This window comes from Rhipicephalus sanguineus, unplaced genomic scaffold (genome assembly GCF_013339695.2).
Source record: "Rhipicephalus sanguineus isolate Rsan-2018 unplaced genomic scaffold, BIME_Rsan_1.4 Seq239, whole genome shotgun sequence".
Classification (NCBI taxonomy): Eukaryota; Metazoa; Arthropoda; class Arachnida; order Ixodida; family Ixodidae; genus Rhipicephalus; species Rhipicephalus sanguineus.
In genome coordinates, this window is record NW_023614840.1 from 6,727 (window position 1) to 25,222 (window position 18,496).

The 18,496-nt window shown below is 47.7% G+C and overlaps 1 protein-coding gene across 1 annotated transcript in view; it reads left to right on the plus strand.

Moving 5' to 3' along the window:
- Nucleotides 1-426: 426 nt before the first annotated feature.
- LOC119376825 (protein PAT1 homolog 1) overlaps nt 427-18,496 on the plus strand; it is a gene marked incomplete at its 5' end in the record, with an annotated part of 63,069 nt that continues 44,999 nt past the window's right edge. The window contains 2 exon segments of the mRNA XM_037646522.2: nt 427-547; nt 16,899-17,062. Coding sequence (XP_037502450.1) covers nt 427-547; nt 16,899-17,062 — 285 coding nt within the window.

Sequence of the window (18,496 nt, forward strand, 5' to 3'; positions counted from 1 at the left end):
TACGTATGCACGTGTTGCCTTACAGACGTGTATTGCATACTTTGCTATGATGATTTATGGCATAGTGAGCATCTCGCCACTGTACTTGCAGCCCTGAGGGAGTTTACAATGGACTCCATAAAGGCCGTGCTGCTTGTCTCGTGCAGGCCTGGCATTTCTTCTCAGCAAGTGAAGCATGCTTCTTGTTTTAGCTCATGACGGCACCTCTCCAAATCTCTCTCAGGAGGTGCCATTTTCATCCTGTAGTCCATTCATTTTCTTTTTCAAGAAGTTTCTGATCAGCTCCAAAACAATTTCTTCTCCATATCTACTGAAAGTCGGCCTTTTTCCTGCACCAAAAATCGCTTCATATTCTAAACTCATTGGACCACCACTGGTAAATGCATTTTTTTCTAACTGAGGAAATGTTTTGTCGCAACTTTGTAGATGTTCACCAAAAGGAAGGCGGAACGACAAGAGCTTCCTGGCGTGGATGGAGGGGACGGCGACAAACCAAAGTTTATTCGACCAGAACGAGTGCGCACAGAATCTAAAAGCTACACGCCAAGTAAGTGCTGCATTGCATACTCCCTGTGTTGTAAGCTTTATGTTGCAAGGTAGAGGTGTGTTGCTTAGTGTAGCTTTAAAAAAAAGAAGAAAAATGTATTTCATATTGGTACATAATGCTTCTGTAGTAACTGTTTTTGAACAACCAGAATTTGTGGTAAAATGAGTCGTAGTGCGAGTTTCTTGTGGGAAGTACTTTGGGGGCGAGTTGGTATGGTTCCATTTTGATGATTTGGTAGCGCAACACTAACAAAGACGAAGAAAGAACGTACAAGGGCAAGTGCATACTGAAGTGATTTTAGTTGTGACTATGCACTAATTTCAGTTGCGAGTAGAACGAAATAATAGATGACGTTTTGGTTACATTTTTGTTCTGTTCCAACGCACTGACTGCAAGTCCTATTACTTTTATTTTCTATTTCTTACGTGATGTTGTACATGCGCAACAATAAACGAGATAAAAATGTATACAAACTTGGTATGTGCAGCGGTAATAATCAGCTGTTAGTAGCACCAGTCTGTGGTCTCTCCTCTGCGTTCATCATTTTTGCACTTGTTTTTTTTTGTTAGTGATCATGAGAAGCCAACTAGTAACTCCGTATCAGAGAATTAGGGCCCTGGTAGAACACCGTACCACTTCCCTGCAGGGGCGTCTGCGCAAGCAGCCGTTTGGCGAGTGTCGTCACCATGGACCCGAGCGAACGGTGGGGCTTCGGCCCCCTCCCACGCCTCGCCGTGCGTGGCTTTGCCCTGTCTGGGGACAAGGGGATCCTGGGGGTTGAGTCAATGCCGAGTGATTGGACCTTTTAGGCCCCTGGCAGAGGCTCATGATGGTTAGCACAAACGGAACATGGATGAAAAGATGAAAAAACGACGACACAAGTGCTATCTAACAACTGGATGTTTATCGGAAAAATCACAAATATATATACAGTAGAAGCTCGTTATAACGAAGCGGGATATAACGAACTAATGGATATAACGAAGTAATCGTAATTCCCCTTGAAATTCCCATAGACGCCCATGCATTTAAAACCTCGTTTTAACGAAGCTAAAATTTCCTCGCAATGGATATAACGAACCTTTTTTTTTTCCCACCGAGCATTTACTGACCATTTTGGTAGCCGGCAAGTCAATGTTTTATAGCGCGCGACGGCTTACGTCCCATCACGGATGCGGTAATTCAAAACTCGCGCCTCGCGCTCCCGAGGAGCCGCCTGCCAATACGCGCGAGGGTGCGCGTCTGCCTGCCTCCCCTTCCACTGAAACTCGTGGACCCACCCGCGCACGTCACCCAGCCTCCCCTCTCACGCGGAACTCGTGGACCCGCCCGCTCTCCTGTTGCGCGCGTGGACGGCGACCGCGCGGCGTGAGCCAACGCCACCTAGACAAACTTCGTTGCGTGAGCGCGGGCCTTTTTGCTTGTCGTTCGCTGCGTGTGCATCAGAACAGCGTCTCTCTCGGTTCCCGCCGCTAGACAAGAGATGGACGACGGCAACGGCAAACGAAAGCGCAAAACGATTACAATCGAGCAGAAGGCGGCTATGTTGAAAGCCGTTGAGTCCGGCGTCAAGAAGAAAAAAGTTGCCGAAGATTTCGGCGTAGCGTTGAGCACGGTACCGCAAGCGTGTAATCGACCGAATTCTACTCAATATGAGCACGAAGCGCGAGACTACAATCGACCTCTACATGGCGATCAAGATGCTACAGGCTGCTTGGATGTCTGTAACAGCAAGCACGATCGCCAACTGCTTCCGGCATGCCTCATTTGGCGTCAACAGCGGCGGTGACAGCGAAGATATCGGTGCTGCCGCCAATGAGGGTGCCGCGGGTGACCAAGACATGGCGTCGTGGGACGCTCTCCTTGACGCCGGAGTTGTGCCCGACTGCGACACCTTCTGCACGTACGTCAGTGCCGATGCTGACGCGGTGACAACCGAAGAGCTGACAGAGGCTGAAATTGTGCGCGCGGTGACAGGGGTGGTGAATGACGACAGTGACGAATGTGTCGACGACAGCCCGGAGTTGGTGAACCCGATGTTCCGACGTCCGCGCACGCGCTGGATGCGGCAGACCTGCTGCGCCGCTTCTTCGGCGCTCACGATGACGGCGAGGACGGACTCGACATAGCGGCAGCGGCCGAAAAAGCCATCATTCGTCTGAGGAAGACACGGCAGAAGTCTATTAAGGCCTATTTTTCTGCTAAGTGAGCCGCCAGCTGGTGTGCCGAGTTTGGCATGAATAAAGTAGCAGTTCTTTGCTGTTCTTTCTTTTTTTTTTTCTTTTGCTAGTTTTTCTCCGTGCGACGGCCGTTTTTCGTTTGCGTGGCGGGCTGCTGTGGGATTTGGTGGTCAGTACATCCTCTCTTGCGTGCTAATTTTCGGTAGAAATGGATATTGGCTATAACGAACTAATGGTTATAACGAAGTAATTACGACTCCCCCTTCAACTTCGTTATAACGAGGTTTTACTGTATGTCTAAGAAAGAGAAAAAACCACAAACCCGCACATGCGCCAAAGATAATTGACAGATAAAAATGTGTATACTTACAAAACTACACCCTTTCCAGGAAAGACATTTCCTCATCAATCAAAGTGATAGAAGGGCAGCTCACGCACGTGTCCTTCTTTTTAATCATCTCAATTGCCTCCGCGATTTCCCGAGTATGCTGGCTCTTGTGCCTAGTCACCACGACCGTTTTTTCCAGCTCGGGAGCACAGTCGCATTGTCGGCAATGGAGAGCAAGGTGTGAAGATGGCGCGCCCTTCAAAGAGCTAGCATGCTCTCTCAAACGGACGTTGAGACACCTCCCTGTCTGTCCAATGTAAGAACTACCGCAGGACAAGGATATGGTGTACACAATGCCGCAGGCGCAGTCAGCAAACTGTCTGGCATGTTTCATGGAACACTCGCCATCTACTGAACTCGCCTCTCTTTTTTGCACCTTTCTGTCAATGGAAGCGCACACGCATGTTTCCGAGCTTCCTGCCGGCACGAAGTACGACATTTATGTCGTAATGACTAGCTACCTTCTTAAGGCGATGCGAAACAGTGTGCAAATAGGGAATGACTGCAAACTTGCCACGTCTTTCCGGAGGCAAAGCCGCAGCACCTGCACCATTCTTTTGCTCTAGCTTCAAGCGGCACAACAAGCGCCGGGAAATAGACCCAAGAGCCAAGTGCAGGAAACCTGCCGCTTCTAATCTTTCCACCTGACGCATGAAGCTTTCGCGCATAGCATGCGCACAGAACTTCTTGATAGCTGCAGAAAGACACGCCATGGCCAACCCATTCTTAACAATCTTCGAATGAGCAGACTTGTAACTTAAAAGCTTCTTTACAGAACGTGGCTGATACGCCCAGCAAACATGTGCTGCTTGGAATCTAATGGAGAGGTCAAGAAATTGCAAGACATCGTTCCTTGGAACCTCTGATGTGAATGTCAGACCCCAGCCCCTTTGTTTGAATAACTTCAGTACATGAATCATTGAGCACGGGAAGTTTCTTCGCTCTACAAACACAAGGTACAGTCAACTGCCGATTTTTCGGACGCCCGATTTTCCGGACATGCTCAAAAATTCGGACGCTTTTGCTGCACCGTCACCAGCCGCATATACTTCAGTGTATTAGAACGTCCGAAATTTTGGACGCTGAAGCTATTCTGCGTCCGATTTTTCGGACTTTCTGCCCAAATTGCAGGTCCGAAAGGCATTATTTGAAGCACCACCTCTGCCGCGTCTATTATCTCATAGGTTCGAACCAGCGCTTTCGCGAGTCGATCTGTTTGAGACAGTAGCAGAGTCTGAAAGTCAGCTTTGCCGCAATACCGAAGCGTTATGGGGTGAAGCAGACCAGAAATTCAAAGGGGCCGTTGTCGCGGCGATGTTACGGATAAGCAGCGGAAATGCACGGAGGCGTGATGGCAGCAGCTGGCAAACGCGCCAGTACGGCTTAATCGCTGACAAACCTTACGATAAGCATCTTCACTTAACTGCTCGGTAGTGCACGTGGCCTAGCACAGTTGCATGCGTACTGCACGCATTTAATAGGCAAGAACCCAAATGCGCCGCGCTGCCATTCCTACTTCGTCTTTGTGCGAGACCGCTAAGTGCGCCGCATAGACGCGTTGCCTTCGCGGACGAAACCAGCTCGCCATTGCCGCGCCCGTGTGCGGTCAGGATCAGCCACGTGCGGTCAGGTCCGCGCATCACGAACCCTTTAATGATAAATGTGTGCGTACGATACAGCAACAGTAAAGTGACGGCGTCAGCTTAGTTGGCGATGTACTGCACACAACTAGAAACGATCGGCTTGACACGGCAGCGCAAATACTCCGTATCGGCGGCGATTCAGCAATGTGTGTGCGCATCGTTTACATGCGCACACGCATCGTAGAAAGCCGGACGAGGCGTCCGCTCTTCCGCCACAGTCTTTGTGTTCCATGTCATCGTTTACAAACGCTTCATGCGAGATAGCCGTAATCCATTCCGCGGTTTGCTGTTATCAGCGGCGCTCATCACGAGATGCAAAAGTGGTGGTTGGCACGTTACGTAGTTAAGCGGGGTTTGCAGCAGGTACCGAATGTATTTGCGAGAGCCTGGGAGCGCACCAAAATGCCTGATAATTGTACTGGGAGGCATTAAAGCTATTTCGGACATTGCTGGGGCGATTTGACTGCTTCAGCTAAATAAAAAAGCATGAATTCGATTTTTCGGACGATTTCGCGGTCCCTAGGGAGTCCGAAAAATCGCACCATCTCCCGCTAAAAGGGACCATGAGGCGATGCGAAGCAGTGTTTCGGCATGTAGAGCCCGCATTTCAGAGGTGGAGTGGTGAGGGGGAAAGGTGAGATAGAGGAGGGAGAGGGGAAGTAGAGAGGAGGAAAGGAGAGGGGGATGTGAAAGGGAAGGGGGAAAGGAAAGGGGAGAGGTGATGTGGAGAGGGGGAGTGGAGAAGGGAAGTGGAGAAGGTTTGCGCATGCGCAGTAAGGGTGGTCACGCCGCACACCACCACCACCACCACCGGATTGAACTCCGCTCTAAGATGCTTCACATCTAAAATCGGCAGTTGACTGTAATCATCAACATACCTAAACAAATGATGCGCAATGCCGTCTAAGTCATGTTGAAAAGCACGATCAACCTTTCCTAGAAAAATACTGCTGAGTATAAGTGCCACTCTTGAGCCAATACACACCCCCGACTTTTGTACACACAGGTCCTTCTCGAAGGAAACAACAGTCGAGCCTAAATGAAACCATAACAGCTCTAGAAAGTTATCTATTGGAGTCCCAGCATTGTTCCTGAAGGAATTCTCGTCATTATCCTCAGTGATAGTTTCCTTCATGCAACTCATTAAGTAGTCGTTAAGTGGACACCTTGACCACTTCTTCCGAGTTGCGTACGAGAAACGGATCGACCACCGTTAATGCTTCTAGGTGTTTTTGAAGGAAACCAGACACCACGTACTGCCAAGTGTTTCGCTCTGTTAGTCTGCTCATTCGAAGATTGTTAAGAATGGGTTGGCCATGGCGTGTCTTTGCGCAGCTATCAAGAAGTCCTGTGCGCATGTTATGAGCAAAAGCATCATGCGTCAGGTGGAAAGATTAGAAGTGGCGGGTTTCCCGCGCTTGGCTCTTGGGTCTATTTCCCAGCGTTTGTTGTGCCACTTGAAGCTGGAGCAAAAGAATGGTGCAAGTGCAAGGAGTATGTGCTGGCAACCACCTGTGACCCAAGGTTTAAGAACCTCTTCTGTACTGAAACATTACATTACAGGCTCTTGGAGCTTGCAAGAACATAGTTGCAGCTCCCTCCAGAAGAAGAATCAAGTGACTGTGTCGAAGCGTGGACATCTACAGCTCACAAGGAGCGTGTCAGCAGCATCTGGAACAGCATTGAGAAGCCGGTGGCGTCATCAGAAAGAAGACACTGCACTGAAACAGCCAACCAGGGGGGGTTGGGGTGGGGGGTTCAACCCCCCCCCCCCCGAAATTTTCCAGTTTTGCTTGCGTATATACACGCGCACATACAAACGCATGCACGAACGTACATAAAGTATGGTTGAACCCCCCCCCCCCCCCCCGAAAAAAATTTCTGGCTACGCCCCTGCAGCCAACATCAAGGAGTTTAAGCGGTACCTTCGAGAGCCCACTTGCAGCAAGGACCAAGACCCTCTAGCATGGTAGAAAGAAACAGGCAAGCAGCACTTCCCAGAATTGTGCAAGATGGCCATGAAATACATGGGCATTCCCGCAACAAGTGTACCAAGTGAAAAGTTGTTTTCAACGGCTGGTAACATTGTTACGGCCCGGAGGGAGAAGTTGACCTCAGATCACGTACAACAGCTGCTTTTTTTGCATGAGAATTTGTAAACATTTGTGCTTCTTTTAAATAAACTTGATATTCGATATATGATTCGATATTCGGCTTTATTTTTCTTAATTCGATTCGGTATTCAATTCGAGACTTACTATTCGGTATTCACACACCCCTGATTTTCATCCTTCTGTTGTGATACAAACTTCGCTTTTACCTGCTTCAGAAGCTTTTCACATTGGATAATAAACGTGCCATTTGCGAGTAAGCGTTCATGTGTCAACTGCTTGTCCTTCGTCCCGTCTTTTGCGCTGCTTTAAATAATATGAAACCTTACCAACTAGCCCAGCTGTCGACCTTGTTACAAAACTCGTGGAAAACTATAGGTTCGCCGTGGAACGGCTATCAACAAAGACTATTCCGTCGTCGGCGGGATTAGCAAAAAGCGTATCGCTACAAGTTTCTTGATGGGAATTGCTTTTCACGTTGTTCGTGTTTCGCCATCTCAGTGCCCCAGGTCGTTCCACCAAGTTCAGTGTCGATATCCTGAACAAGATAGACAAAAATGGTGACACTATATCATCTTGGTGTCGCCAAGGCAGCGATGCCAGTGGATTTTGCATTGTCTGCAGTCAGACTATATTAACCGCAAACAGCATGGTATTGTAGCGATAAAGCTACATGCTACAAGCAAGAGGCACATTGAGGCCACGAAGCAGCACCGGAATTCAGCAGATGTACTGAAAGCACCAAAGACCTGCATATCAGACGTATTTGGACTTGACAAAAATTACAACCCAATCCGATCCTTTTTGCGAACCCACAGTGAACCAATTTAGGGGGCGTTGATGTGAACGTCACCGGCTGATACGAATTCGTGAAATTCCCCTGCCGAATTCCACTGTGTCGAATGGGCCGAAATTTGGATGTTCCGAACATTTTTCCGCATCGCGGCGGGTGATACGAACTTTAGTACCGAATCTGTCGAGCGACGGCCGAGAGCAGAATGCTGTTAGCTCGGAAGTACGCACGCGGCCAGCGCGCACACTGTCAGAACTGTGGTTATCGTTTGCCATAACCACTGTGGGGGAAACCGCGGTCGCTCTTGACACTATCACATATGGCGACAACGAAACTTATGGAACTCCGAAAGTGCACGCGCGTCCAACGCCCACCCAGTCGAAGCGGCAGGATTTTTCCGTTATTCATGTCATGACCCGACAGTCATATTCGTCAATACTCTTACCCTCCCGTGCCGATTTTGGTCTACGTGCACCTAGTCAAGGACGCGATCATGAGAGCGCCCAGACGTAGGCGGATAGATAGATAGATAGATAGATAGATAGATAGATAGATAGATAGAGAGATAGATAGATAGATAGATAGATAGATAGATAGATAGATAGATAGATAGATAGATAGATAGATAGATAGATAGATAGATAGACAGACAGACAGACAGACAGACAGACAGACAGAAAAAAAGAAAGAAACGCTCAAAGTGCCAAAGGTTCGCTAAGAAATGCTTCGAATTTATAACTCCCAGAGTGCAGTAAGAACGCGGCTGACAAGGACTGTTATTTTTAAAAATTTGTAAACGAGCGTAAACAAGAGCTGCAGCAAGCTAGTCAATTAATCTGCTTTCGTATCTTTTCTTTTGCTGTGTTTAGTTTTTAAGGGTGCGTGTTTCATACGGTTAGTTTCGTGACTGTCTGCATTATGATGCATTTTGAAGTTATTGTGTAACTTGTTGCTTAATCAATTCACGTATAAATCACATTGTATATGTTTCTTTTTTCTTTTGAAATTGTATGAAAGCCGGGGCTGAATAAAATTTTATGTACCACTTATTAACTCCACCATGTCCTTTACTTCGGGAATGCTGGAAGCGAATTCTACGTGTTATAAGGTACGCTTCAGCCCATGAACTATGGCGTAAAAAACTGCCTTCTTTAATCTTGCGGGATAAAATAAAAAAATCGGTCACATAAGTGACACTAACTGTCCCGTTCTCATGCTGAAACGCCCCTGTGGAAGCTCATGATTACGCTGCCCGCACGCAAGCTGCGCTGCCTCTTGCCTGGAGCAAGATGGCTGCCAACCGGTTTCCCAGGCTTCACCCGCTTGCGTGGGCGCGTATAGAGGAGACCCACGCTGTGGGAGGTGCTGCAGTGCCGGTCGCCGTCAGTCAATGTGGGGAGAAAACTGGTTACTCGAGTATTGACCCGTCTGCTGTCCCCTTCAACCTGCCTTGAAAACGCGTTGCTTTGCTCGCAAGCTGCACGCGTTCTGCACGTGTTTTTGAGAATTTCGTGTCGCGCGCGGTAAGGATGTACACGCTTCTGTCCGCATGGCAGCAATTTGGTGAGAGATCAGCGTCTGCTCAGCCATGTAGCAAATGCGGAGCAAGTGATAGCAGACGACGCCGTCCTCATCAGCGCGAAGTGCATTTCGCAAGCGAAGGACGACGCTGTTTACGACGTTATTTGGCTTGCTGTGTGTACTACGTACTCTCTATGTTTGTTACTGGATGCATGGGTAAGGACGCTTCTTGTGCTTTAGGTTAAGCGGCCCTGGCGCTGTGACTACTATTACTTGGAATACCTTAATTTACTAGCAACCACTCGATTTATCGTGCGGTACGCAACACTAAAAATAAATGGTCTATTTTGGACTTGTTTCTTTCCCGCAACGAAAATTGACATCTATCTCGCGTGTCTTTCCTTGCATTATCCCCGTTCTCATAGCCGGTACTCCGAGGTCACGAACAGCGTGCGTACTATCAACGTGACATAGCATTATTAATAGGAAAATGACGAGCGCCCAGCTTTCAGAAAAACTTTTTTTTTTTTGTGCGCAATCTCCGGGAGGGAAGAGCCAATTGCTGTCAAGGTATATTATCTTGGTCACTAATGCTTTCTTGGCTAATGTTTTTTTTTTTTCTTTTTTCGTAGTTGTCGTGGTCGTGCCCACTCAAGCGTGAGCTTCGCATCCATGCCTGTCATCTGCTTTTTTTGTGTCATCTGTTTGGGGATCGGTAGAATTGCACTGGTGGAGCCGACCCCTTCGTGTTTGCATGGCCATTGTGACAGTTTAAAGGGGCCCTGCAACACCTTTCTTAGTTATATTGGAATAGTCTCATTATTGACGTATGACTCTTCACGAGTCATATGCCGCAAAAATTTTTGCAATCCGTCAAGTCTAAGTGGTGTTACCAAATTATAGAGATCACGTTCCGCAGCTTTCTCTCTCAACTCAACGCCGCGAGCGCGCGGAAAGCTAGGCAGCGAGTCGAGGGAGGGAGCGCAGAGGAACGAGGCTCCGCCCAAGAGCGCCGGCGGAGTTTTTTTCTTCATTTTTTTCTTTCTGACGTCTGGGCGCAACCACGTGGTCTGTGCCGCCACTTCTGGTCGGCTTGCGTCGTTCTCGTCGAGCGGAGCCGATCGCACTGTGTATCGCGCGTGCTTGAAAACTGCGCGTCGGTTTGGTAATGTTGGGTGTGCACCTCGAACGCCGTAGTGTTTTCATCGCTCTGCCAACCATGGAAGCAAACCTGCGCGCTCGTTTGGAACGAATGACAGCTGAGATCGATTTCGGCCCATACTCTGATACACCGCCTCGTAAGACAGCACTGGCAGGCGACCCCGAAGTGCCGCCATTACCGGACGCCAGCATTGTTATCGGAGACACGCTGCGCCCCTGCCTCGGTCGGTCGTAAGAACGTGCCGACGATGCAGTTCTCAGCTGACGAGGCAACACTCGAACGGCTGCCACTCTCAACAGCAACCGGCGATGGTCAAAAGCACAGAAATATTCACGTTTTCGGCACTGCGCATGGCGAAGAAAACGGAACCACGCAACTACGAGCAGACGAGCTGTCGGTGAGACTGGAAGTGCTAATATTAATGTTTGTTCGGTGTTTTTAACGCGATAACAGAATATAAACATACATATTATCTACTTATTGAACTCAAATTAACAACGAAAGTAATAATGAGGGTGTTATCGTGATTATAACATCAGCCAAAGGCGGAACTGCCGACAATCGCGTCATATTTTGCGGACTAATACATCATTTGTCGAGAGAAGAGGGAGCGATTTTCAGCTGACTGAGAATTTATTGTAAATTCCAGGCCGTGCGCATCGCTATAATATTTGGCTCGCGTGTTCTCGGGAGCCTCGACTACCGATCGGCAGCTCTTTTTGAGCATGCTCGAAAAGTGTTGCAGGGCCCCTTTAAGACGCAGCAATAGATAGCAATAACTCCCCTCTTTCTGTCGGGGTGACATCGCGGAACGAGGGGCGTTTCACGTGCAGCGCACGCTTCGCAAATGCGTGGGAGCCAAAGGGACCGGAAGGGTCGCAACACTCTACTAGTGTACACTTTTTCTGGCAGGGGAATGGCAAGTGCTGGCGTCGGCGGGCAAACTTGAGCGGGTCTCCCCTATAGGGGACCTTCACTCCAGAAGTTTTTTTTAAACCTCCGTGGTTTCACTGAACCGTGGTACTGCCACTGGGAGCCGATCATCCCTGGCTAGTTGCGTGCAGCGCGTCGCATCACCTACTCAGCTCACGCATCATTGCCGGGCCGCTTGCTGTATTACGCACATTTGTGCACTCTTTCTGCGAGTAGCCTGTTCGTTCAACGTGGCGAAGACAAGCATTTTGCAAGCTCCGCGATGCTCTGACAGCCCCGCATGACAGGCGCGGCGCGCTTAGGTTGTCGCCTAATAAGACACGCAGTATACGCTCGCTGTAAGTGCATCGATGTTTCTCGGTGCCCGTGCCACTCAACACCAGCAAGCTACTTTCGTTGCTACGAAGTGACATGCACTTTACCTCGCACGGCACGGTGGCAGCGAACTTGCGAACGGCAGCATCGCACGCTTGTACCGCTTTACCGCCGTCAGTCCGAACAGTGTACACCACACGTGCAGCCGAGCCGATCACTGCAGATGACTGTGATAAGGTTGTCGGCGATAAGTCATAATGGCACGTTCATCGCCGGCCGCCACATCGCCTTGGCTCTCTTCTGATGCTTATCAGTGAAGGAATCGCCGCAATCGCGTGGAAGTCGTAATCATTGATTGGCCGGTCTCTGCCGTTACCCAAAAGACGAAAGACATTTTGCGGCACATTGTGACGTCGACGCAGTGAACTTTTAAGCGCCGAAAAGTTATCACGGTCATCGCCTATTGCATTTTATCGCTTCTTGCGTTCCAAGGCATAGATTCATTTTAGGCGGTCGTAGCTGCACAGAACGGTGCCAGAAAAGGTTGCCACGTGAAAGCTGACCACAAGGCTTCATGCTGCCTCCTATTTCTTTTTTTTTTTCGTCACTGCCATTCTGCCACTGCAGAAATGCCAGGAAAGTGAGCAACCTCGCTCGCAGTGTCCGAAATCAGCGTGCGGTGCTCGCCGATCTAAGGTATCTTCGTCACAAGTAAACTGGAGCGGGGCACGCGCCTCTCATGCTTTAGAAGGCCTGCTTTAACTTTTTTTCGCTTCGTATACGCCGTATTTTTACCGTGACCGTGTCTGAGGTGTTCGTTGTATAAGTAGGAGGCTTTGAAAAATGTTCGCTATATGTGGACGCAAATTCAATGGGTAGCATAGGAAAATCGTAAGTGCATCAAAATATGGTCGTTATAACCAATAGATCGTTGTAAGTGAGTTCGACTGGATCAACAATGTATTCCTCTTCATCCGGCAATGTTCCTAGGAGAAGATTCGCTTTTTATCATGAGATCAGTTGTTGCGTTTTTGAACGATGCTCACTTTTTGCAGGAAGTACTTAAAAAAGACCCAATATTAATGAGAACTAACAGACCATAGGTCTGTTACAGACCATATGGTCTGTTAGTTCTCATTAATATTGTGTATAACAAAGAAAAACGAGCCCTTAAGATTTCCACTTTCCTTAAAAAAGACCCATAGCACCACATTTTTTCAGATGCTGCCACTGTGGCTGTGATAATTACTGCACATGCCTCCCGACCCTTGGTTTCAAGGGTCGGGAGGCACGTGCACGCATTAGTGCTGCTTGTAAATAACCCACCTAGACTTAGGAATTAGGCTTACCTTGATTATCACCTCGTGTATTTTAATGTCATAGGTACCCTCACTTACCATTCTCATAATTTTAATACATTTATAACTTATCAGGGTGTCTACCGACCGGGAAAACCGGGATTTTGGATAGTCTGGAAGTACTCAGGGAAATTGTGCCCCCATCAGGGAAAATCCACAGTTACCTTATTGAAAGGGAACGAAAGTCGCGGTAACGCGGGCTCGAAATTTTGTGAACACATTTTTCAAATCAAACGGCCGCTGCGGCTGCGGTGATAGGGTGCACCTCGATGCTCCCCTTGCCTTTGGAGCGGTGGAGTGGGAGAGAATCCGGCTAATGCGTGGCATGCGGGAACCATGAACCACGGCACATCGTGTCGCGCAATGCTGTCAGGGTGTTTTGTGACTACTCGGCTGCATTCTTTGTCGCCCGTGCTGTGTGTTAGCGCCCGATATGGTGTTTTTGTTATCACCACATGTCAAGTAACAAGCATGATTAGTTGTAGAAGCGGTAGCAGTAGATGTAATGACCCTGAGTTATCTTGCAAGCGATCGCGATCGTTCAGGAAGTGGATGTCGTCGACAAGGCTAGTATCTTGCAAGCCATCCCGATCGGCAAGAAATAAGACGACGACGCTTGTTGGCGGTTATTGGAAAGCTCACTCACTCTAACCCTGAGCTTCAGAGATGCTATTTAGGACTTTGTGAAGAATGGAATAAATTTCCAGGTGAGAGCGAGCAAAACTATCAGGCCCATTTGTGGCAAGTGAAAGCTTTTTTTTTCTTTTTCTTTTTCCCTTGTTTTTCTGGTGAGGGCACTGCTGAAAGAAGTTTTAGGCAGTCGACCGATATTTTTTGGGGCTGCAGCTTGCAATTACCAGCCACACCACGTGGATGTTTTGCTACAAAGCCGAATTACAAAACTTTTCAGAGCCAAGGCATAGTGGCGACCGAAATTCATGACACCGGCACGGGTCCCACTTTCTCGATTCGGCGCGCGATGTCAAAAAACAGTAACGTGGCCACTATAATGAGATGTGTCATAATTCTTAGCTTGCAGCTATTTTGCTTTTTTTCTTGGCAATTATATAGACACTCTAGGTGAATTTCTTGCCTTCGCCATGATCTTCCTTATCAAGTCCAAATTGCGATTACATCACCCCGCACGTCGTATACTCTATGTGCGAGTGAAAGTGCGTGAGCGCTGCCGACGAACGGGACTTAAAGGAATACTGACACGAATTTTAAAAATTTTCGGATTGTTGCTCTAAATAATAATACTGGTGTCGAGAAACCTAAAACAAGTATTGTGGTGCCTGGGAATACTGCGTATATGTTTTAATTACCGCTACCTTAAAAAACACACTTTCGTTTTCCATATCGAGGGGGCAGCTTCTCAGTGAGGTTTCATAGCAGTGTGACATCACGGGGATACAGAAACTCGCAACGTACTAGCGGCAAATCCGCCATCTACTCGTGGTGCACATAAGCAACGATGAGTGAATTGTTGTCCAGTGACCCTGACAGTGATTTCTACATTTAGGCTGCATACAGGACGCAGAACTTGTAAACCTGGGGACAGTCTTGACTCGTAAGGATAATGTCCCTGCAGTGGGGCTGGCTTGCAGATGCTCAGCGACGAAAACTTCGAAGTCAAATTAAAATATTTTATACGTGTTCTCCGACTCTGGTGTGTGGACAGCGTTGACACTGCATACCGAGGAAATGAAAAAATGTCCTTATGTGATGTCCTCAAAATCGGGTCAGTACTCCTTTAAGCAGAGATGAAACGAGCCGACCGTCTCCTTCGCGCGATGGGCACACAAAGATAGGAGCCGGAGGGTTGGGGAGGGGGGCTGCATGAGTCCGACAGGAAGTGCATACTTTATACCAGAGGGTGTGGTCGCGCGTGCCACGGTATGTTTAGAGGGGATCAGCAGGCCCTCATGGGGGTTATGGCGCTTGACTGCTGACCCGAAGGTTGCGGGATCGAATCCCTGCCGCGGCGGCTGCATTTTCGATGGAAGCGAAAATGTGTGAGGCTCATGTACTTAGATTTAGGTGCACGTTAAAGAACCCCAGGTGTTCGAAATTTCCAGAGCCCTCCACTACAGCGTGTCTCATAATCATATCATGGTTTTGGGACGTTAAACCCCAGATATTATTATTATTATTAAGAGGGGATCAGCAGACCGTTCATACTTTTGTAGGTGTTGTGCTCTAATTGAAAAACTTCCGGTTAAGCCATAGCAGGGACAAATCCAGAAGGGGGGGGGTGTAGTGGTGATTGCACCCCCCTCCCTCCCTTCAATGCCTGTCGTCCCCTCCTTTGTCAGGCTGCCTGTATAGTTGCCCGCCTTTGTCAGGTTGCTTTGTCTACCACTGCCCAAAAGGGTAAGGAGAATCTTGTGCCCTCTCTCTACTTCTCTTCTCATTGCTCCACCCTTTCCTGCTTCCCTATGCACATTTCCATGAAGGCTTCTTAGGCGCCGCCATAATCCCCTCGGGGCTGTTGTAAATATGCGTGACCCACCAAAAATGCACTGCTGAGGCTGTGGCTTCAGCCTTGTACTCCCCCCCCCTACCCGATCGGATATGGAACCCCTTCCCCTCCCCAAAATATAGGCGCTTGGATCCACCCCTGAGCCATGGATAGGTCACTGCTTTTACTGCAGCGGCTGCATTTCCCTAGGAGTCAGCTGCTAGCCTATATTCGTACAGGATTCCTATTTGTTGCTATCGGGTTTCACTATTTCGCCTCTCGCGTGAAACTGTGACTGTGACTTTTTTTTCTACGTGGATGGTTTTCAATGTTGCGCGTTCTTGGATAGTAAATGGTTCGGCTGGGCACCATGATAGCAAAGGCGTCACACTGCTGTGGGCAACGCGCAAGGTTTTTATGACAAGCCGCGGCAGCAGAATAAGTGCAGTTGCACAGTGCATTAAACCTGCATTTGTTTTCGTCTTTACACGGACACTCTGGCAAGGCATCTAACTGTGATTGCGGCACTTCAGGCTCAACAAAAATTGATTTTTTTTTCATGCAAAAAAATAGAAGAAAGGTTTTCATGCTGGCCGTATTAGTCTAAGCATTCATTGTGTGAATTTCAGTTACAATTAATCCTTCGGTAGTTGGTCCTCGCAATGAAAGGTTGAATTTCAGTTAAACGAAGTTTTGATATAAAAAAGTAAATTGCCACTTTGCCAACTTTCGCTTATATCTGAGGTTTAGCTGTTCTCGGTACTATTCAAATGGGATTAAGAAGTCATTTTTTATTTTTTAAAACGTGCGTACTAGAGAGTGGACATCATCGAGCGACATGGTGTCCTGCCCAACTTGACATAAAAAACAACGTGCTGTTTCACTTAGGGAATTTTAGCAAAAGCACTGAGGGAAAACCTGGAAAACTCGGGGAATTTAGAAATGTCAACGTGGTAGACACCCTGCTATACATGTTTAGACGATTGATTTTCGGCGTCTGTACAGCCTTTTACACCAACGAGTCATATCATTGTCAACTCATTCCCAGCTTGTGTCTCGCACTCTTTGGCCAAAAGTGGCCCTTGTGCCAAAAAAAACCTATTGATCATCATCATCACACTGTACCACTTCACAATTGTTCTTACTGCTGTTTGTGTGCTTCGCTGCTAAGTATGTTTGTGTTGCATTGACGCATATTGAGATGCATACTTGTTTCTATTTTGATGGTGACTGACCGTATGAAACTGTCATGCATGTTACTCCATTGGAACCTTCTCGAATGTTTTCAGTTGTTTTGCTCAGATTGCATGCACAATGGGAATAGTTGACTACAGTTTGGAGCTTGCACAAGCACCAGCGATAATGCTGGATAATTCTCACACATGCGCACTGATTTTCGCCATGGGCAAGATCACATGCAGTGCTTCCATCTAAACTGCTTTGTGATGAAAGGCTCTTCAAATGACATTGTTTCTCTTTCCTACAGTCCAGTTTGAGCGGTCGTTGGGAAAGTTGCAAGTGGTGAGTGTCAACTACCCGCGCAAGATCCTCGACATGGGTGTTCAGCGGCTGTCCGAAGATGAAGACCGCAAGGTCCCTCCAGATCGTCACTTGTTGTGGTTCCGCCAACTTCTGCTTGACATAGAGAAGGTCAGTCGAGCTGTGCTATATGCTGAGTGTGTTTTTCTGTTGTTAGAGAATACCACTTTTGTACAAAAATACTGTGACAGTAAGGCACCTGTAGTCTTCACAGACAAACTATGTCGAAGCAGAAATACTTTGCCATTGCAAGTTACATTGGAAATACTGATTAACAAGGACTTGTGAATTAACTTTGTTAGTATGAAATTGAAGGAAGTTGTTTATATGGAAAAGTGAATAGGCGTCACAATTTATGGCATACCAATTTTTCTATAAATAAAAAAAATTGTGCACAATTTCAGATATTCATCTTCGAATTTTAAAGGGACTGTCTACCGCTGTTTATCGCCATTCTGTTTTGTACCATAATAGAAAGCACAGAAAACGGGTGCACAAGACAAAGATCACAGGACAAGGAGCTGAATAACTACATGCATGCATAACCATTGCCATGCCCATGTGCAAAAATATTCAAAATCTTGGGTACGAATACAGAGTTTCGTGCTGAGGGTATCAAGGGTGTCAAGCTCCTTCCATTGTTGTGTACTCTCCGTGCATTCATTTGTTCGGCAGCTACCTGCAGAATGGAAGAGCTTGGATACACTGGGATATACCCAGAACGGAATGCTTTGAGCCTGAGCACCATCGAACTGCTTGTTGTGTGAGCACAATGTGGGGGCGGGGAAGGCTGCAATCTGTGTGCGCGTTAGCCCTCTAGAGGGTGGCAGCAGCCCATCCCCGCACACACTAGACGCAAATAAAATCTGAGAATACATTTTCCTTGAACACAAGCCACCAGAGCGAAGTTTTGCTGCAGAAAAATGACAAAAACTAGATTTATGCACCATGCAAGCTGATAACAGCAATTAACAAATGCACCCAAGTGAGTGCACACAGCATAGGCCATTTTGGCCCGGTATATCCTGTGAACAAAGCAAATGAGGACACATAATATCAGGGGTGAGACAGCTGCGCATATTGCTCATTTTTGATACGTTTCCGTTTTCCTGCTCCAAAAGTATAAAAATTGCAAAAATTGCGCTCAACTGCGCCGGAATGGCCTCACAAGCAAGAATTTTGAGCCCACGTCAGTTTCAGCGTGGGAAACGTAACTTTAGAAGCAGCACCAGGGATACATTTGCAGAACACGTTAACACGCCCAAGCGTGTCCTTCTACGTGCCTTTGTAATGGAGGCTTCCATAGTGCTGTGATAATTGCCTCTGAGCGGTTGTAAATATGTGTGACCCCCCCAAAATGCGCTCCGCTAGCTTGCTGCTTCTCGGTAGGCTGAGTGTTCTGGTGCTACTGTAAACTGTCGCGTAGCGAAAACTATCGAGTGGCATACGTAGCGCGTAGCGGGGTTGTTCACTCTGTTTCTTTATTGTGCATAGCTTGTTCCTCTGTTAGCTAAGGTATTGGTGTGTGTCGACGTTGTTGCGTGT